At 53.4% G+C, this 17,542-nt stretch overlaps 7 protein-coding genes across 7 annotated transcripts; 4 read left to right on the top strand and 3 right to left on the bottom strand.

Moving 5' to 3' along the window:
* Positions 1-876: 876 nt before the first annotated feature.
* BP01DRAFT_360422 (uncharacterized protein) lies at positions 877-1,541 on the top strand. The gene has a single exon (XM_025575916.1). It carries the CDS (start codon positions 1,150-1,152, stop codon positions 1,363-1,365), a length of 216 nt encoding a protein of 71 aa, XP_025427432.1. The 5' UTR covers positions 877-1,149; the 3' UTR covers positions 1,366-1,541.
* Positions 1,405-3,045, top strand: nimT (putative tyrosine protein phosphatase MIH1). Its single transcript, XM_025575915.1, has one exon. It carries the CDS (start codon positions 1,496-1,498, stop codon positions 2,558-2,560), a length of 1,065 nt encoding a protein of 354 aa, XP_025427431.1. The 5' UTR covers positions 1,405-1,495; the 3' UTR covers positions 2,561-3,045.
* BP01DRAFT_169084 (uncharacterized protein) lies at positions 2,683-3,163 on the bottom strand. The gene has a single exon (XM_025570759.1). The coding sequence runs from the start codon at positions 3,080-3,082 to the stop codon at positions 2,804-2,806; it is 279 nt and encodes a 92-aa protein (XP_025427430.1). The 5' UTR covers positions 3,083-3,163; the 3' UTR covers positions 2,683-2,803.
* Positions 3,164-3,606: 443 nt separating this feature from the next.
* Positions 3,607-4,633, top strand: sld5 (putative GINS DNA replication complex subunit Sld5; the record flags this gene model as incomplete). The annotated part of the gene is made up of 2 exons (XM_025579352.1): positions 3,607-3,857; positions 3,962-4,633. The coding sequence occupies exons 1-2, from the start codon at positions 3,681-3,683 to the stop codon at positions 4,631-4,633; spliced, it is 849 nt and encodes a 282-aa protein (XP_025427429.1). The 5' UTR covers positions 3,607-3,680.
* Positions 4,634-4,899: 266 nt separating this feature from the next.
* BP01DRAFT_327766 (cullin family protein) lies at positions 4,900-8,152 on the bottom strand. The gene is made up of 4 exons (XM_025572924.1): positions 7,868-8,152; positions 7,271-7,657; positions 5,322-7,207; positions 4,900-5,261 (listed from the first exon to the last, which is right to left on the bottom strand). Exons 1-4 carry the CDS (start codon positions 7,907-7,909, stop codon positions 5,090-5,092), a joined length of 2,487 nt encoding a protein of 828 aa, XP_025427428.1. The 5' UTR covers positions 7,910-8,152; the 3' UTR covers positions 4,900-5,089.
* A 156-nt stretch (positions 8,153-8,308) lies between these two features.
* Positions 8,309-9,307, top strand: BP01DRAFT_360418 (DNL-type zinc finger protein). Its single transcript, XM_025575914.1, has one exon. The coding sequence runs from the start codon at positions 8,421-8,423 to the stop codon at positions 9,060-9,062; it is 642 nt and encodes a 213-aa protein (XP_025427427.1). The 5' UTR covers positions 8,309-8,420; the 3' UTR covers positions 9,063-9,307.
* BP01DRAFT_360417 (putative HEAT repeat protein (DRIM)) lies at positions 9,308-17,427 on the bottom strand. The gene has a single exon (XM_025575913.1). The coding sequence runs from the start codon at positions 17,356-17,358 to the stop codon at positions 9,517-9,519; it is 7,842 nt and encodes a 2,613-aa protein (XP_025427426.1). The 5' UTR covers positions 17,359-17,427; the 3' UTR covers positions 9,308-9,516.
* Between the last annotated feature and the right edge of the window lie 115 nt (positions 17,428-17,542).

The raw sequence follows: 17,542 nt of genomic DNA, 5'->3' as shown, positions 1-17,542 counted from the left end.
CTTCTCCTCCTCCTCCTCTTCTTCCTCCATAGACAGCTCTGTTTCTTCATAAGAGCGTCTTCCCGTCCGTTGCAATCCCATGCCCCAGGCCGTGAGCTATCTTCAACTCCGATCCCGTCTTCAGCCCTCGTCTCTTCGGTAACCTTACCCTCCCAGTGCATTAGCGTACCATATCTATGCTGCCAATCCCTTTCCCCTCTCCTCCAATCTCCCTCCCCTGCTGGTACGCTCTCCAAGGACGACTCCTTTGCTGACTCGACCCTCTGTTGTATATTTAGCCCTTCCTCCCGTCCGGCGTACTTCCTGTTCCAGCCTATATCCCATCCGAAAGTACCTTGAGATCTAGTTCCCCGTCAGCCAGCCATGTCACTTTGAACCCTTGGCAAACCGTTCGTGAGAGAAAAGTCTGGGTACAGGCGGGTTAGCTGAAGACCATACACGCCCGGTGCCACACGTTGAGAGGTTGGAATTCACTTTGACAGTGGAGAAACGAAGGAGAACAAAAGGAGCTGCTGGGTGGTGGTCAATCTAGATCGGCTGCCTGTGTCCCGCATTTGCCGTGCATTGCATACAAGGGAGAGAGAAGCAGACGCTCGCCGCCCTGTGACGACTACTGGTGATCGACTTGGAGCCAATCTGCGGGCTTGAATGATCGGCAAGGAAGAAGGAGTCTGGCCCACCGACAATGGAACACTCGTCCCCGTTGGCTGCGATGCAGCCGCCGTCTGTGATGTTCGGCCATTGCTTTCGTCCCGATGCCTCGACCTCCTATACTTCGTTTAGTCCCATGGCCGGACTGGCGCACAACAGCTTCAACTTCAAAGAACTGTCCATGAAGAAGGCCCATGGAGACTACTTCAATGTGAAACCTGTGCGGGGCTCGTCACCAACCGCGAGTCTTGCAGCCGACTTATCCCAGAATTTTCACATTGATCAAAGGTCTGTTACATACCGTGGATCTCCTTTGTTCAGCCATATGGCTGGTGAATAAAGGGCCCGCTGACCAAAATTAGCCCGCAATTGGCAACGCCCCGACGGTCTTTGTTCTCGTCGAGCCTCCTGGGAAAAGCCAATCGGTGTGGTATGGGAGAGCTCCTGCTTCTATTCTAAAAAAAAAACTGCTGGCTGACACTCGATTGTTTAGAGTCAATGACCACACCTCCGCTTCCCTCCTCGCCGGCTCCTACAATGGACGCTATGGAAATGTCTCCCTTGCCGCACAAGCCGGCGTTCAGCCTGGTCAAGGAAGTCGAGCTGGAATCACCCTCTCTTGATCACTCGATGGACACACCTATGATCTCCGCCGGCCCGAGTCCACTGGAAGAGTCGCCGCTGGTGAACTCGAAGGACGGCCAACAAGAGTAAGAGAGGCAGCCCGGGTGGAGTCATTGGAGGCCGACATGGATCTAATCACACGGTTATCTGTAGGAGAAAGCGTCCGACATTCTTACGGCCCAGCCTAGCACGGAGCAAAGCCCAGAGTTTCCAGCTTGGAATGAACAAGCCGGCCCCGGAGTCTCAACCACCTCCCTTCAAGTTCCAGAGCCGGGGAAATAGGACGACCCTTGGCGCATCTGCCACGTTGGAGGACATGTTCTGCGAGTCATCGCCTCAGAGGGAGCGTCCGTCGCTCAAGAATAACTCCACCGGCAATTTGTTGTGCGGCGCTCGTTTGAAGCCACCGTTTGGAAGTAGCACCAGCCACGCCCGTGGAAATGGGTCCCCCTCCGCGGCGTCGGTCCGCAAGAATGCACACCCCACCATGCGCCCGCGTAAGCAGTGCAGACGTTCGTTGAGCATGTTTGAGCATCCCGAGGATGTAGTCGAAAACGAGGCCACTCTAATTACAAATGCACCACTCCCGTCGATCATCGACATTGAAGGATCCCCCAGCCTGCAGCTTCCTCACGTCTTTTCGGAGGACCAGGCAGATACGTTGCCTCGTATCGACAAGAGCATTCTCGTAGAGCTCATGGATGGAAAATACAACGATCGTTTCGATAACGTTATGATTATTGACTGCCGCTTTGAGTATGAGTACGAGGGCGGCCACATCACGGGGGCCGTCAACTACAACGACAAGGACCACCTGGCAGCCGAACTCTTCGCCTCTCCCAAGCCGCGGACGGCCTTGATCCTCCATTGCGAGTACTCGGCCCATCGAGCCCCGATTATGGCCAAGTACATTCGTTGCCAGGATCGCGCATTCAACGCCGACCACTACCCGCTACTCACCTACCCGGACCTGTACGTGCTGGATGGTGGCTACAGTTCCTTCTTCTCCGAGCATCGATCACTGTGCTTCCCGCAGAACTATGTCGAGATGTCCGCCAAGGAGCACGAATTTGCATGTGAGCGAGGCCTTGGTAAGGTCAAGCAACGGTCCAAGTTGAACCGTGCTCACACTTTTGCCTTTGGAGAGAGCTCGCCTCAGATGGAAGACAGCCCCACTGGGCGGTGTCGCAACGGGCCCGGCGAGCGCAACCGGTTCCTGGCCTCTCCGTTTGCCGAGAGCCCGGCATCGAGCCGACTTTCGGGCCGACGCATGCTTTCATACTGAACTAACGAAACCTGGTGCAACATACCGCGCCACGCAATGATGTTATGACTGACTTGGGACAAACCATGCTGCGACCACTGGATCGCTTTCATCTGCCCTTGGTCCTTTCCTTTTGCCTCTCAGCATACCCAAAATGGCCAGTGCAGGTCAATTGGCTGAATAAGTGCATTTGCGAGTTTTGGCGCACGCGGTTACATCCTTGGGCTCTGGAGGTGAACGCATCGATTCTTTGGATGTGGCGTTCTACCGACACCCCGTTCCGCTCATTTTGATTCTCGGTTTTTTCCTACCTATGCCTTGGGATGTGGTGAAGAAAGAGGACGACACGAAATTTGGCAGTTTGCTTTTGGGTGGGTTTTGACGACCCGAAATGATGATTCCGACGTGGAACACGACCCAGAACACCACAACCACGATCGATGTTGAACCGACATGACATCCCTTTTCACCGCCCACTCCCTTGGGACCTTTCCTATGTCTTTTTTGAACGAGGCCCTCTGGATGATGCGTCATGCCATCCATGGAAGCACCTCACCGATGATACCTCGCCGTCCGGCAATTTCCTTTCCCAGGCCTTTCCTATTTTCTTTACGTCTTTAATCATCCTCCCGGTTTCCTGTACAATCCGAGGGAGTGCGCACTGCTCGCCGTACGAAGTATATATCGATGTACGGCTCGTCTAGTTAGACGATAATTTTGTGTGCAACGGCCGCGTCGCACGGCGCTGACTTGTGGGTCAGACTAAAATGATGACTGAGGTCGTGCGCAGCTGTACATAGATGAGATTGGTCGGCTTTGGCCGTCTGTAATGGGGGGTGAAGATTAGAGACAGATTTCCTATGTTGGAATGAAAGACGACTTTTGTTTTGATTGAGATAAAAGTAAATGAAGGTGGTGTGTAGTCACGCGTATAGTACTTTGTGTACTCAGTACTCAGTAATATTTATGGGAGTTCAGCGGAAACCACCAGCCTGAGGCACCGAAAGCGGGGCGGTGATCTCTTGAGTCGGAGATTCCGCCTCCGCTCCGCTCCTCTCTCTCTCTCTCTCTTTTGTCGTTCATTTTGAGGTCGTCACGCACGCAAGCATATTTACCCTTCAGTGCATGACTTTTCTTGAATATGGACATTGACGACATTCTCGCCTCGGTCGATCGCCACGACCCTTCCACTCCGGAGTCCACCGCGCTGGACCACCAACTGCTCACGCGGTTCTGGGTCGCCGAGCGCGGTATATCGGAGCTGCTTCCCTGGCCGGGGGCATTAATGGACCGCATGATGGAGCGAGTTCGACGACAAGTACGCCTCCTCCCTAGCACACAAATCCAGCTCCCTTTCTACCCCATCTGCCCCAGAACATACCTCTCCCCCTCGCAATGCAATAACTAACCAACCCCGGAAAGATCGAAACAATCGAAGACCTCGCCGCCGCCGCCTCCTCCGACCCATACACCGACCCAACCACCACCACCACCACCACCAACCCTACGAGAAACACGCACCAAGCAACCGCAAACCTCACCCTCTCAATCCTCCAAACCGACCTCTCCCGCACCCAATACCTCCTCCGCAGTCTACTGCGACAACGTCTCTCAAAACTCACACAACACAGCATGCACTACCTCCTCCTCCTCAGCGCCCCGTCCCCCAACACCAGCCAATCGCAATCGCAATCGCAACCCCAAAACGACGACCTGAAACCCGAAGACACAATTCCCACCCCCGACACCACCGGCCCGAATCCCCCGCTCAGCGCGCCAGAGGTACAGTTCCTGCATGCCCACCAGCTCCTGCTCGCCAAGCACTACGGGGATGCGTTTCTGGGGTCCTTCCCCCCGCAGCTCCGGCGGTTGGATGATAATGCCGGCGGGACGAGTATGGTGCAGGGGCCGGATGCGAAAGAGGTGGTGTTTGTGCGGTGTCTGGTGGAGGAGGTGAGGGTGGTGGTACCGCCGGGGGATGGGGTTGAGGAGGAGGTGCTGGGGGGGACGGCGATGCGGATGGGGGATGTTTGGGCGGTTAGGTGGGAAGGGGTGAGGGGGGCGTGGGGGAGGGGGGAGGTTGAGGTTCTCTAGTCTCTTTCTTCTCTCTCTTTCCCTAGGGTTGAGGATGGACATGGCTCATCGAACTGGGGTTGTTTTTCTGGTAGAAGGCCCGGTCTTGTGTCTGATTGTTCTCCCAGGTGGAATGTTCATGCATGGTGGCGTTTTTTCCAAGTTAGGTTACTTGCTTTTCTTGATTTTCTTATGATACCTACTACCTACACACACTTATGCATATCAACCTTTATTTACCTATGCTTATGCCTACTACTACACAATTATAGCAAAATCATGTTGTAAAAAAAAAAAAAGAACATAGGCTCAGGCCAACCTATACGGAGTATGCATTCAGAGAACCCGTCTCCGGAAATGCCCCCCCACAATATCTATAACAAACACACCAACCTTGCGCCTCAACGCTAAGCTCATGTTCCCGGCCCCAAACGCTCAAGCAATAAAATCCAAAGCGACGAAGACTAAGCGACAATATCATGCAACGTATCCATACGTGGGAGGATCTTCCTCGATTCGCTCCAGATACTCCCGGTCAATCAGACTCTCGATGCGCTTCTTGATCATGTTGACATCCGGCACGAACCGTGCGGAGAGTTGACTTAGGACCTCGGTCATCAGCTTGGAATGGGTAAGGGATTTGCGTTGCCTAGCACAATGATTGATGATTAGTAGCGGTCACTCCGATAACAAGTCCAAGAGCACTTACTTCATGATGCGAACAATCGCGGCCTCAATACTGGCACCACGCTCTTCACTCATCTTCTTCTCCGTCTCCTTCCGCTGATCCTGGTTTTCCACCTTGTTGGCGCTTCCGCTGACGACGCCAATGCGGACCTTCAGGAATTGGCTCTGGAAGTCGTGGTTGAAGAAGAACTTGTCCGTAGGCTTGACGTCGCGACTCATGGGATCTTTGCGCAGGACTCGTGTCTTCGGCGCGACGGCAAGCGATTGCAGGTTGCGAATGAGGTCGTGATCCGGGATCCGGGTCTGCTCCTTGATCTCTGTGTACGTCAAAGACTCGCCCGTGGCCACCTCGTTGAACAATAGTAAGATGACCATGGCATAAGTCGAAACGTTGAGCTCGTGCTTCTGAATCTTCCCGTTAGACCGCGCAAACTCCAGCCGGATATCGGCCGTGCCCATGGTGGGCTGCCACGAGAGCTTGCGTCCGCTGTGTTTGCCCAGGTAGTACTGTTCGAAGCTCTGTTTGACGCCCTCCACTTCCTTCGGGTAGATGCAAGACAACTGCACGTCATCGCGCGTCGCACTGGCCATGATCTCCATGGGCCACATCGTGCTAGTGAGGACGTTGATGTCCAAGTCGATCCGCTTCGTATCAGGGTCTCCGGTCTTCTTGACATGCTCCTTATAGCTGGCCGTAAGATCCTCCGAGATGGTCATGTCCTTGAACATCGCCTCCAACCGCTGCGTAAATTGATTTCCGACCTCCATCTTCATTTTCGAGATCATCTGACGTTCCGCGTCCATGCTTACGGAGCGTTTCATGAGAAGACGACGGGAGAGGTGTTTCTTGTAGTACGCCTCGAACATGTCTTTGTCCTTGACGTAGCGAAGGAGCGTGATGCCGTTGTCCAGCAAAGAGTCGACCTCTGTTTCTGTCTTCCCCTTGATACCCTTCTTCAGATTCTCGTCAAAGAACAAGGACAGGTACTCTGAGCTGCGCGACTCGGAATTGATGAAGTCCGAGAAACTCGTCGTGATCGCACTCTGCATGACATGATCCGATTGGAACGAGGTCTCCCAGATGCTATCGAACTTCTTCTTCAAGCCAAGAATGTCGTCCACCCATTTGATAGCGGCAGCAGTCTGCTGATTGACCGGTTTCTCTTTCTCGGCCGGCCTTTTCGCCGCTTCGCTCTTGTCTGTCGAGGTCTTCTTCGGCGCGGGGATCGCTGCCGGTGTCTGTGCCAATGCAACTGCCCCCGCATTGATTTCCTTACCCATCTCCACAATGCGCTTCTGCACCGCGGCGGTAAGGGGAGTCTTCTTCGGGTCAACTCGTGCGCTCAGCACATAGATACTCCGCAGGTTATCCAAGCGATCGTTGTCGAGCATCTGCCGGACCCCTGTGCCTTCCAAGTTCACAACCTCGCTGATGTTACTCGCGATCAATTCTTTATCCAGCACCTCCTTGATCTTAGACTCCGTCGATGAGGAGAGAGTATAGGTGCACCGCTCCGTCTCCTCGGCGAGACGGTCTGTGGCGACCTTGCAGAACGTCGCAGCATCCCCCGTCTCCAGCAAGCGCCGTCCCTCAGCCTGGTAAAACTTCTTGCTCGCATCCAGGAACGCCGGCTCGAAGATGGTCAGGTAAAGCTTGGACGACTCTTCCTCGTTGCTTGACTCGTACAGTCCTTCCAGCATGTAGACGCAATGGCGAATCAAAACGCGGTCGATGATCTGCCCGGAGCGTTCAAGCTGGATCATGAACAGGATGGTCGACTCCAGCACATCCACCACCTTCGTCTTCGAGTCCGATCGAATCGGCGACTGTAGAACATGTTCGCGGAACAAAGCCATGGCTGCCGCGTAGATCGACGGCTTTCGATGATCGGTCGACATGAATCGGTCCTATGCAACCACGGATAAGTCAGTCTCAGTGCGACTCGGGTCCCAACTTCAATGGTCACATACCATATACATAAGCACGTCCGTGATCATACCCATGCACAGCTGATGATCCTCAAAGGCCTCCCGCATCGCCGCCAGGAACCTCTCGCCGGCTTCCCGACGCTCATTTGCCTGCTCCTGCACCTCGGCCAGCTCCTTCGCGAGTAAGAGGCTCGAGGAGATCGCCGCCGTGACCCGGGTCTTGACCTCCGCGTCCAGCCATTCCTGCTCCAATTTCTTGATCCGCTCGTAGAGATCCTCCCCGCGCGCCATCAACACGATGTTATAAGAGTTCCGGTAGAGCTGCTCGAAGGAAAGATTGGAGGCATCTCTGGTGTGGATCTTCTTCAATGAGGTCGACAGATCGGCCCAATTAGTCTCGAAATCGTCGGTTTTGCTGGCGGGGATACCCTGTGAAGTTCGCGTCAGCTAATCTGCACCATTTCGGTCCTAGGATTTATTTTTGGTGGTGGGAAGCGAAGTCGGTCGTCGGTTGCCACTCTCTACTGCCACCGGGCGGTTGTTCCGCTTAGAAGACCACGAAGACAGTAAAACGTAATTAAGATAAAATGAAGATAGAGCCAAAAATACAATAAAACAAAAATAAAATAAATAACTCACCCTGCGCGGCGCGCGAATCCGTTGCCTCGCTCTCATACTCATCCTGAATCACCCAAAATAGCCTGGGGTGGAGGTTTTGCATGCGCGGGGCAAGAAGCTCACGACGGGGAGACGGGCGGAATCGAGAAGGAAGTGTACAGTATGTACTGTGTAGGCGAACCAGTGGCCACGAGGAGAATCAGCCAAATCTAAGAGACAATAAGAATTATCGGAATGCAAAGATACGCTGAAGCGATATTACCACATGAAGACCATAATCGAGTCTAGTTAATAAGTTGATAAGTTACTCTCTCTCTCACTCGTAGGTTTAGTAGAAAACGTGCAGGCGGAGGCGAGAGGCCCGCGGAGGAAATGGCCTGGAAGAACTTATCTCCGGACGTAAACTCCGGCCCTCAACTCCGTCATTTTATTTGACAATCCATCCATTCATTCCCCTTCACTCGAAGATCTTGAAATTCCCCAGCCGGCTTCAACCTTCAACTGTACTCAAAACCACGCCCGCCAGAGCTGAAAAGCATCAGATCCCAACCCCTTTCCCCACTTCCCTTCCACAATGCGCTCAATTCAATCTCTCTCGCACGGCCTGCGAGCCCTCACCACTCCACGCGCTCTTCTTCCCTCCCGCGCACCGACCATCATCGCACCCTTAGCATCATCCCGCACCCTCTCCCACCTCGTCTCCCCCCTTCCACGCGGAGTAGCCACCAGAACTCCCAGAAACACCGCAAAGTTCCCATCCAGCCGTTACTACGAATCTACCACCACCACCTCCTCCTCCGCCAGCACCGACAACAACAATCTCACCGACCGCCGCACCGACGCCGCCACCGACGCCGCGCACGCAGAGCAGAACCGCCTCCGTCGCGAGCAGGAACCCGCCTACCAGATCACCTTCACCTGCAAGCCCTGCGGCGAGCGCTCCACGCACCGCATGTCCAAGCACGGCTACCACCGCGGCACGGTGCTCATCCAGTGCCCCTCGTGCAGCAACCGGCACGTCATCGCCGACCACCTGAAGATCTTTTTCGATCAGAACAGCACGCTGGAGGATATCTTGGCGAGACAGGGCGATAAGCTGATGCGGGGTTACACCGATGGGGATATGGAGTTTTGGGAGAATGGGGAGGTGACGGAGAAGAAGAAGAAGGAACAAAATGATGCGGAGGCTCCGGCGCAGCAGGGACGACTTTCTTGAACTCCTTGTGGGGGGATTTCTTAGGATGTGTGTGGGTTTGGTGTGCGATCGACCGTGGAAAAGAGATGAGTTAAGTGGGTTGGTTGGATTGGCTTTCGCAAAGTACTAGGTATTCAAGCGGAGATTTGTATAAAGCGTGGTGCTAGAGGCGTTTTTTGTTTGGGGGGTTGTCTGTTTCACTGTGAATAAGACTCTTGTATAGATAGACACTACTAACATGACTCTACTCTAAAGATATAATTGGGGCTGGATTCTGGATCATGTGAAGGTCGGACCTGAGGTGAAGTTCGAAGTAAAAGACAAAATAATAATCATTGGCTGTGATGTTTGTCATATACTGGAATGATGGAATGATAAATCTCCTATGATCCCTCTAACGCCGGGACTTTTGATATGGCTGCTCCGGGAAGTAGAAAAACAATTGCTTCATCATGTAAGAGAGACATCCTCCCCCCTACCAACCACGTCTCTTGCCGCGGTGCTCCGCCCCCCTCTCCTTGCGCTTCTCGCGCTTGCGATCGTTTCTCCTCCTCTTGTCTTTCTCCCATCGCTCGGGCTCGGCCACCGCTTCAATCCGTCGCTTGACGCGGCGGCCTTCACGCCGCTCCTTGATCGCGTCTTGGACTAGTCCCATCTGTTTCACAAACTCAGTAGTGCCGAGCTTCTTCTGCAGGATGTCGAGTACTTCGTGGCAGTTCGAGACGAGCGATTTGTAGGACTCGCGGAACACTTCGTCGGAGGAGCGAGGCGCCGGAATCGTGTTGTCCGTCATATGCTGGAGAGGGAGCATGATCACAGGCAGAGACTCGCTGATCTGGTCCACCTCGAGGTGTCGGCACAAAGAAGCCAGAAGGCCGATGGCAGCGATCTTGGGCACCAGGGATTCTGCCCGGGTGGTGATGAGTTCTCGCCGCAGAATGGACGATGTCTGCTCGAAGATATACCGAATGGCGGGCTTCGACGAGGGAGACGACTGCTTAGCGCCCGCCTGCCCCTCCTCGTCGTCGTTCTCGCTGTCACTGGCGTCCAGCTCGGCGTCCTTGCCGTTGGCCCTGGTGAACTCCAGGCCGTTTTGAGCACAGCATCGGCCCAGGAAGATGAGATTGCGCACGGATTGCATGGCAAGCTCCTCGCTCACTGCTGGGGTGTGGAGACAGCGCAGACTGGCCCGGATCAATTGCAACATGGCGTCTTTGTCGAGAGACAGCCCCGCGGATCCAGCCAGCGGGATGGAAGCGTAGCCTTTCGTGGCGTTGGTGCGTGCCAGGTCTGCAAACCAGGTGCCGATTAGATTCGTCGCGCAAGTCTTGACCCAGGCGTGAGTGTAGAAGAGACTCTCGCGGACAGCAGCCCAAATGGGCGCACGCTCTGGGGAGAGCGTCATGGTAGGGACGGTCTTGCACAGTTTTGAGAACAGTTGGAGAGCATAGTACAGGGTCTGCCAGTTCTCATTGTCGTCAGCCTTGAGAACTGGCTGCATGATGGAGGGCAGGATATCCAAAATGAATCGAGCCTCCTTGTCCTTCTCCGTCGCCTCGGCTTCGAAGTATATCCTCATGGCCTGAAGACCAGTGCTGTTCAAAAGTAAGTTGTCCGTCTGCTCCAGCCAATAGTGCAGAGGCGTAAGCATGGTCTTCATCTGTTCCCTGTCAGCTCTGGAGTAGAGCTCTCCTAGCAAAGCACCGGCCATTTCCCTGCACTCAGGCGCATCGTCGTTTGACATTACAATAACAATCGGGAGGAAGAAGGTGCTGACGATGTCTTGAGCCAGTTCGTCGCCCGTCTTGGACAGGAGCATGTGAATGGCTTCCATGACGGATTGACGTCCGTCTTGGTGTTTGTACTCCAGGTTCTTTGCCAGGAAGCTAAGCTGTTTGGTCCATCTGTTCTTGGCCTGAGGATACTCGATCAAAAAGTGGATGTACGTGCCCCGTGCTAGATCACGAGCGGCGCGGGTCTGGTTGGTGACCATCATCGTAGCGATGCTATCAGCCAACTCATACATTTCAGCCACGACGAATTTGCGAGACATCACTGCACGAATGAAGTTGAAGGTCACGCCTTGACGGTCAGGCTCCTCAATGTCCGAGGTCAGACGTTGGAGGAGATAGGCAAGGTGGCCGTCCCTGATCTTCGTGCTTTTCCGCTCTCGCAGCATAGCCGAAATAAGCTTCAGAGACGCTTGCGCAGCTTCGGTGTTGGTACTCGGTGCTTCTTTGACGACCTTGACAGCCTCAGTGATATACACATGATGATTGGCGTCAATTTCTGGGAGGGGAAGCTTGATGATTGTTGACAACAGGCGCAGGGCCGAAGTCTTGACTTCCTCGTGAGACTGGACAAGTGAATCACCGATGATGGGGATGAATCCTGCCAGGTTCCCGGGCGTAAGCAAGGAACTGTACTTGTTCAGGACAGATCGGAGAATGTCGAGGGAGAAACGTGTTAACTTGTAGAGGTAAGACGTCGTGCTCCCCTTCTTGTCGCTTCGCTTGTGGAACTTGAGGTCAATCAACAAATTCTCCTCCTGAGGTGTCTTAGCAGCCTTGCTCTCGGCTTGAGTCGGTCCTTTATACGTCTCCTTGATGATCTCGTAGCAGAACATCAGGATGTCGCGACTTTCCACACCAGGGTTCCTGAGAAGACCCACGCCAATTCGTCGCAGTAGCTCGTCAACTTTCCGAACAATATTGGAGTTGAGCTTCTCCAGGAGAAGCGACTGCAGAGGTCGGAGCAGCCTAGCAAGGTTGGGAACAGTAGCATTCTTCGCCAGTAGTTCCATCGAGTCGTAACTCTTGCTGCTTTTGACTTCTGTCATTTTGCTCACATACTCTTCCGCTTCCTTTTCTTGGCCTACGGCGCCAAACGTGTCGTCCATAATGACAGCACTCAGGTCTGTCAGGCAATCATCAAGGTCGCCCTGCTTATACTCGTCGGTTGTAGCAACGAGTATGGAGTGAACCGTGAAGGAGAGCACGTGACGCTGATAACCCTTGGTCAAAGTGGTACGCAACTCCTTTAGAATGTAAGCGAAGTAGCCCGGACCCAACAAGAGAGCGATCTCGTTGAGTGTTTTCCTAGCAGAATCCCGCGAATCCTGAGCTTTGCTCTTGAGAATACTGCAAACATCGAGAAGTACCGGAGGCAGACGAATAGCCATGTCTTCCTCAGGCAACAACTTCAGTAGCTTTATGGTCGTGACCGCTGCTGGCAAGCGGAGACTCATCTGCGCTTCATCCTTGTGATGGATGAAGCTGGTCAGTTGAGGAATGAAATTGGTGGTAAGCTCAGTCGCCACCTTTGCTGGCGATGGGATTGTTCGAGCAAGCGTAGAGATAGGTTTCGACGTCTCGAGGCCATCCATGCCACTCTGCGCTGCTTCCTTGATGGACCTATATTGGGCCATCGCATTGGCTAAGGAATCAGACATCTTGCCCAAGAGTCTTAGAATGCTCTTCTCGATCTCGGACTTGCTTTGCATGTACGCGCGGTATCTCCGGAAAATGGCACGGAACTGGCTCCACTCCAACCATTCTGCAAGAGTGCCGATGGTATTCACGGCCTCTGCAATCAGGTTGTGAGCGGCCTCGTCGGCTTCTTCATCGAAGGCAAAGTGTTCGTTGAGAGGAATGAAGATGGTGCTAATATTCGAGGCATGGAGCTGGCCATTAGCCGCTTCGCTTGCGAGACGGCGCAGGGCACGCAGACGACGATGTTGCTGAATGTGTAGCACGTTGTTGAAGAAGGAAGCTTCTTCGTCATCGCCCACTAGCAGTACGTGCATGTCCTTCACGTTGGGCCGCTCGGGGTTCAACTTGACGAAATAGCCGAGTGCAGACACAAACTCAGAACGGATGAGCTCCGATTTCTGGCGGACACCGGCCTGCAAAGCAGGAAACAGAATATCTGCCACAAGTATCTCCATCTCCTCTTTGTCGTCAGGAAGAATTGCCCGTTCCATGAACCTCTTCAAGCCAAACGCAGCACTAGATCTAATTGAGAGTTCTTCTTCGTCTTTGACTGAATACAAGACGTTGTAGAGCAGAGGGCGCCACTGCTTAGCATCAAGCTTGTCCCACAACTTTTCGTTGATTTCCCTGAAAGCTTGCAGTCGGCGCTCGTAGTCAACTTCCAGCTTCTTCATCGCGATGGAGTTCAAGTCTTCGCAAAGACTAGCGGCCTTAGTCAGATGCGAGTCGTGGGCAGCAAATGCCGTAAAGACCCTAGCTAGCACCTCTCTATTCGCATCATCGCGGAAATAGTCGAAAAGAGAAGAAATAGCCTCGAACACCGCTTTGGTGAGCTCCGCGTCCTCCTGGTGGTTGAACAAGGGTAGGAAATGCTCCAAAGAGCGCAGGAGGCCAGACTTCGTTTTAGGCGAGACTCGGTCAGGAGGCTGGCGGAGAAGATAGGTAGTGATGCTGATGAGGCTGTAGGTCTCCTTGGAGGATTCAACACAAGGCGAGATGAGGGAAAGAGTTTGGACACCCGAGACGAGCAGTGGACGAGATGGGCCACGTTTCAGGAGCTGAGCCAAGTGAGACAGAGTATGTTCAATATACGGACCCAATACCTGGGACTTGATTTCGTCCGCAGGAATGTCGCTCATGGTTTCGTTTTCCTGGAGCGCCTTTCCGGTGGCCAGACTGACAAGAGGATTCAAAACCTCGTCCATGACGAAGACCTTAACCTCGTCCCGTGCAGACTCGACGCCAAGAACATCCACTACCTTGGTCAAAAGGCTGTCGTTGAACTTGGTTAGATAGAACGCCGATCTTGGGGAAGTAGCCCAGGTATGGAAAAGCTTGAGAAGACCAGAAACACCCTGAGCGGTCTCAATCGCGAAACTTTCTAGTCTTGGGTTGATCACCTCGTCAAAGATTAGGCGAACGTAGGATGACCAGTCGAAATCGAGAGAAATCGCAAAGATAAGGTCGAGGCAGCGTATGCATGTGTAGCGGATGTTACGAAGCACGGCCAGCTGGTGTTCTTGCGGCGCTTCTGCGGCCGTTGCTGTGCTCTCTTTTCCAAGCTCTCGACATGCGCGCACGAGACAATAGAGCACCACGTTCATAGATTTCTCTGCGTAAGGGATCATTCGGCTTTGAAGCGTTTCGAAAACAGTCTCAATCATCTTTAACAAACCCGTTTGTTTTCTCGGACTGGCAAGAGACTGCTCGAAAGCTTGCTGGTCAATTTGGCCATCGCGGACAAGATTGACATTGCTTAGCGGACCGAATGAGACTTGCATGAAGACCCCAAACTCCATGTCAGGTAGCTGTGACAAGGTTCGCAGGATCGCTTTTCTCCGTCCCGTTTGTCCTGCCTGGCTAGAGGTTGCACCGGCCTTGGAAATCATACGGCCGTACAGTACGCGGAGGAGAACAGGGACAAGCTCTGGCCGGTGTGCTTCTTCGATCAAACTGTCTTCGCCACCAACGCGGACGAAGACGGACAGCTCATCTCTGAAGCGGTTCTCATCCATGATATTCATAAGATTTTCTTGGTAAGGGACAATGCTAGGCGACTTCCACGTGAAGAGAGCTTTCAGTGTACACTTCTGAATGTCAGAGTTACCATGGCAGAGTAGTCCCAGAAGAGCATCGTGGATTTCAGGAGCTTTGTAGAGAACACGAGGATTGACGAATTGACCCAGAAGCCTGAGGAACGCCAGACGATCAAGGAAACCCCAGGGGATGAAGTCTTCGTCGGACGGACTTTCGTCGTCGTCGCGTGAAGCCCACTGGAGAAACAGAGGCGCGATTTGGCGGAAACGTTTCTCTGCAATATTGGGGACCGCGTTGAGAACACGCAGAGCATGAGTCCGAGGAGAAGCTGGAAGTGCATCTGTGAAAGCATGGTCTTTGCTATAATCATCATCTAGCATGGAATCGGGTTGCTCAGGACCTTGGAAATATTTGGCGGATATGTCTTCAATCTTAGCTGCGTTGAAGCACTGGAAATATCCAGAGCGGTAGTCAGGGGTTTCTTCCTCTTGATCAGCTGCGCCCGCATCAACAGAGCCCCGTTCAAGGAGCCAGTTCATGGCAAGATCTGAGATGATCTTTTCTCCCTCAGATTGCTCGCACATTGTTTTCAGGGCCTCCGCAGAGTCGTCCCACAAAGGTGTCATCTTTTTGGAAAAAAGTCCAAAGCAGAAATTGGGGATTAATCTTGCCATCCATCTCCGAGACACCACCTGTGGGTAAGCTATCGCAAGCTTACGCACTTGCATTGCCAGGACTCTGTGGCTATGAAGGGTCAATGGACTCTCTTCGATTTCAATGGCCGTGGAAATCAACTCAGCATCGTCGCCCAACGCTTGAACAAGTTCTCGCAATATCTTCAGAGACAATAACCTAATTTTCTGAGACGGTCCATTCAGGTTTGTAATGAGCACGTCAGCGAATTCTTCCAGAGTCGGACTCTCGAGATCCAGCTCCCCCTTCAATGTCGAAATGTAAGCTAACGTTGCTTCGAGGAACACCGGAAGACGAGCGTATGTGACGGCTACGGCACTGATCTGGTTCCAGAGAGAGCGATCGAGTTCCTCGGATGGCGATTGCGAGGCAAGCTCGACATATGCCTTGAAGCCCTGACCAAGGTAGAATTTCGTCGTCGCAGACGTATCGGGGTTTTTCTTGTTGTTCTTCAGTGTGCGAAGCAGATGGCCATGCAGGGTTTGTACAAGATCGGGCAGAAGAGATGGTTCGGTTGACAAGGACATTGCATTAGGAAGCTTGGAATACGCGTTGACGAGACTTAGTTCAGTGGCATTGTGCGTGGGCTTGTTCAACGTATCCTTGACACGCGATTTCCATGATGGAGGACAGGTAATGTAACCAGGTTTCGAGGCCTCCGACGTGATACAGCCGGCCTGGTTCAATCGTAGCAAGGCCAGACAGAGCTCATGTTCATGCTCCTGCCACAAGGTGTTCACAAATTTCTGGAAATAAGGCAGGACAACGCTATGGAATCTCTCCGGACCCCACTCTGAGAAGGTGGCGCAAAATGGCAAGAAAAAGGATGACAGTTTGTCGTTCGTAACAGCATCCATGAGCGAGCGCATGTATGGTAGCATCTCGTCCATTGGAGAGACTTGAAGTGCATACGCGACTGCGGTGAGCAGCTGCGGAGCAGCCTCGGCGTACGCATCGGGCGCCTCTGCAGCCTTCTTGAGCAGACGCAGGAGGATGTTGTGGACAGGCTTCCAGTTCTTGACTCGAGAACCCTTGCGAGTGGCGATACACTGGAAAATCAAGCGACAGCATGCATTCGCATTTTGCTTGTCGGTCTTGGAGCACGATGATTCAATGTACGAGCGGACGGTCTCTAGAATCGGTTCGAAGGTCTCGGCCGTGGTATTATGCATAATGTTGATAAGCAAACCGCAAGTGACATCAAGCGCCAAACTGCTTTGCAGATCGTCGCCAGTGCAGATATGTTCCAGAATGCAGGTCAGGATGTCGGTTCCGTTGGAGTGAATGCCGTTCTTGACGCCCTTGATTGCGTCGGAAAACATTGCCATAAGTCCATCCTTGTAAATATCGACATTCTTGTCATCACCGGCCGCTTGGCGTAAATCCTCCAGCAGAAAAGAGACCGCACGTTGCAGGGGAGTGGCATTCTTGTAATAAAGCAGCCCCGCCTTGCGGATCAGGAACGACATGGACTCGGCGGCAAAACGGGCAACATGTGTTTTTTGTCGTTCTTTGCCGAGGTAGGGGGTCATGATGCCCAACAGTTGTCGGAGGTCTGGGACCAAAAGTCGTGACAGGAACTTGAAGATCCAGGCCAAGCAGCTAAAGCTCCATTCCACCACTTCGACGTCGGTATGAGTAGCGGCAACGGATGCGACGAGGGTGACCGCCGTGGCGAAGTGTTTCTCGAAACGGACGCCCAAGTCTCGCGCGAACTGGGCGAGGAGAGCCAAAAGTGGTTCTATCGACAACTGATCTCTCTTCTCGATGAACTCCACGAGCAGGTTCATAATCTTGTCCTCGTGGTACAGGATCTGCGCCAGACTCTCGCACAGCGGGTTGACTCGGCGGGCAAACTGAACGAAGTTCTCGGAGAGGTTCAGCTCGACCCAGTGATCGAAAGCCGAGCGGAAGTAGGAGGAGGTCTCATCGCCCTCTTCACCAAAGCTGGGGCGGCGCACGCGATGGATGGGGTCGATCTTGAGCTTTGCGACGCGCTGCGAAAACGGCTCGAATCGGTGCGACTTGGTTGTCTCTGTTCCTCCTTTGACCCGCTTCACGGCCTTGGGCCGCGAAGTGGACGACGCTGCTACCATCTTTGAAGGTTGATGGCGGGCGGGAAAAGAAAGCAGCGCCGCTATGAATATAAGTTTGGGGAAACCAACTGTAGGAGGGACTTCAGACGATCCCCACCTCCTCTTTTGCCGTATAGACAAAAAAATTCATCGGCGGCGCAGCAACCTTTGTTCCGAGTGCGGAGATTGTCTGCTTTAGCGCCGG

The sequence above is a fragment of the Aspergillus saccharolyticus genome, assembly GCF_003184585.1.
Source record: "Aspergillus saccharolyticus JOP 1030-1 unplaced genomic scaffold BP01scaffold_47, whole genome shotgun sequence".
In the NCBI taxonomy this organism is placed as follows: domain Eukaryota; kingdom Fungi; phylum Ascomycota; class Eurotiomycetes; order Eurotiales; family Aspergillaceae; genus Aspergillus; species Aspergillus saccharolyticus.
Note: the sequence above shows the minus strand (reverse complement) of the source record. Positions and strands in the feature narration are given on the sequence as shown.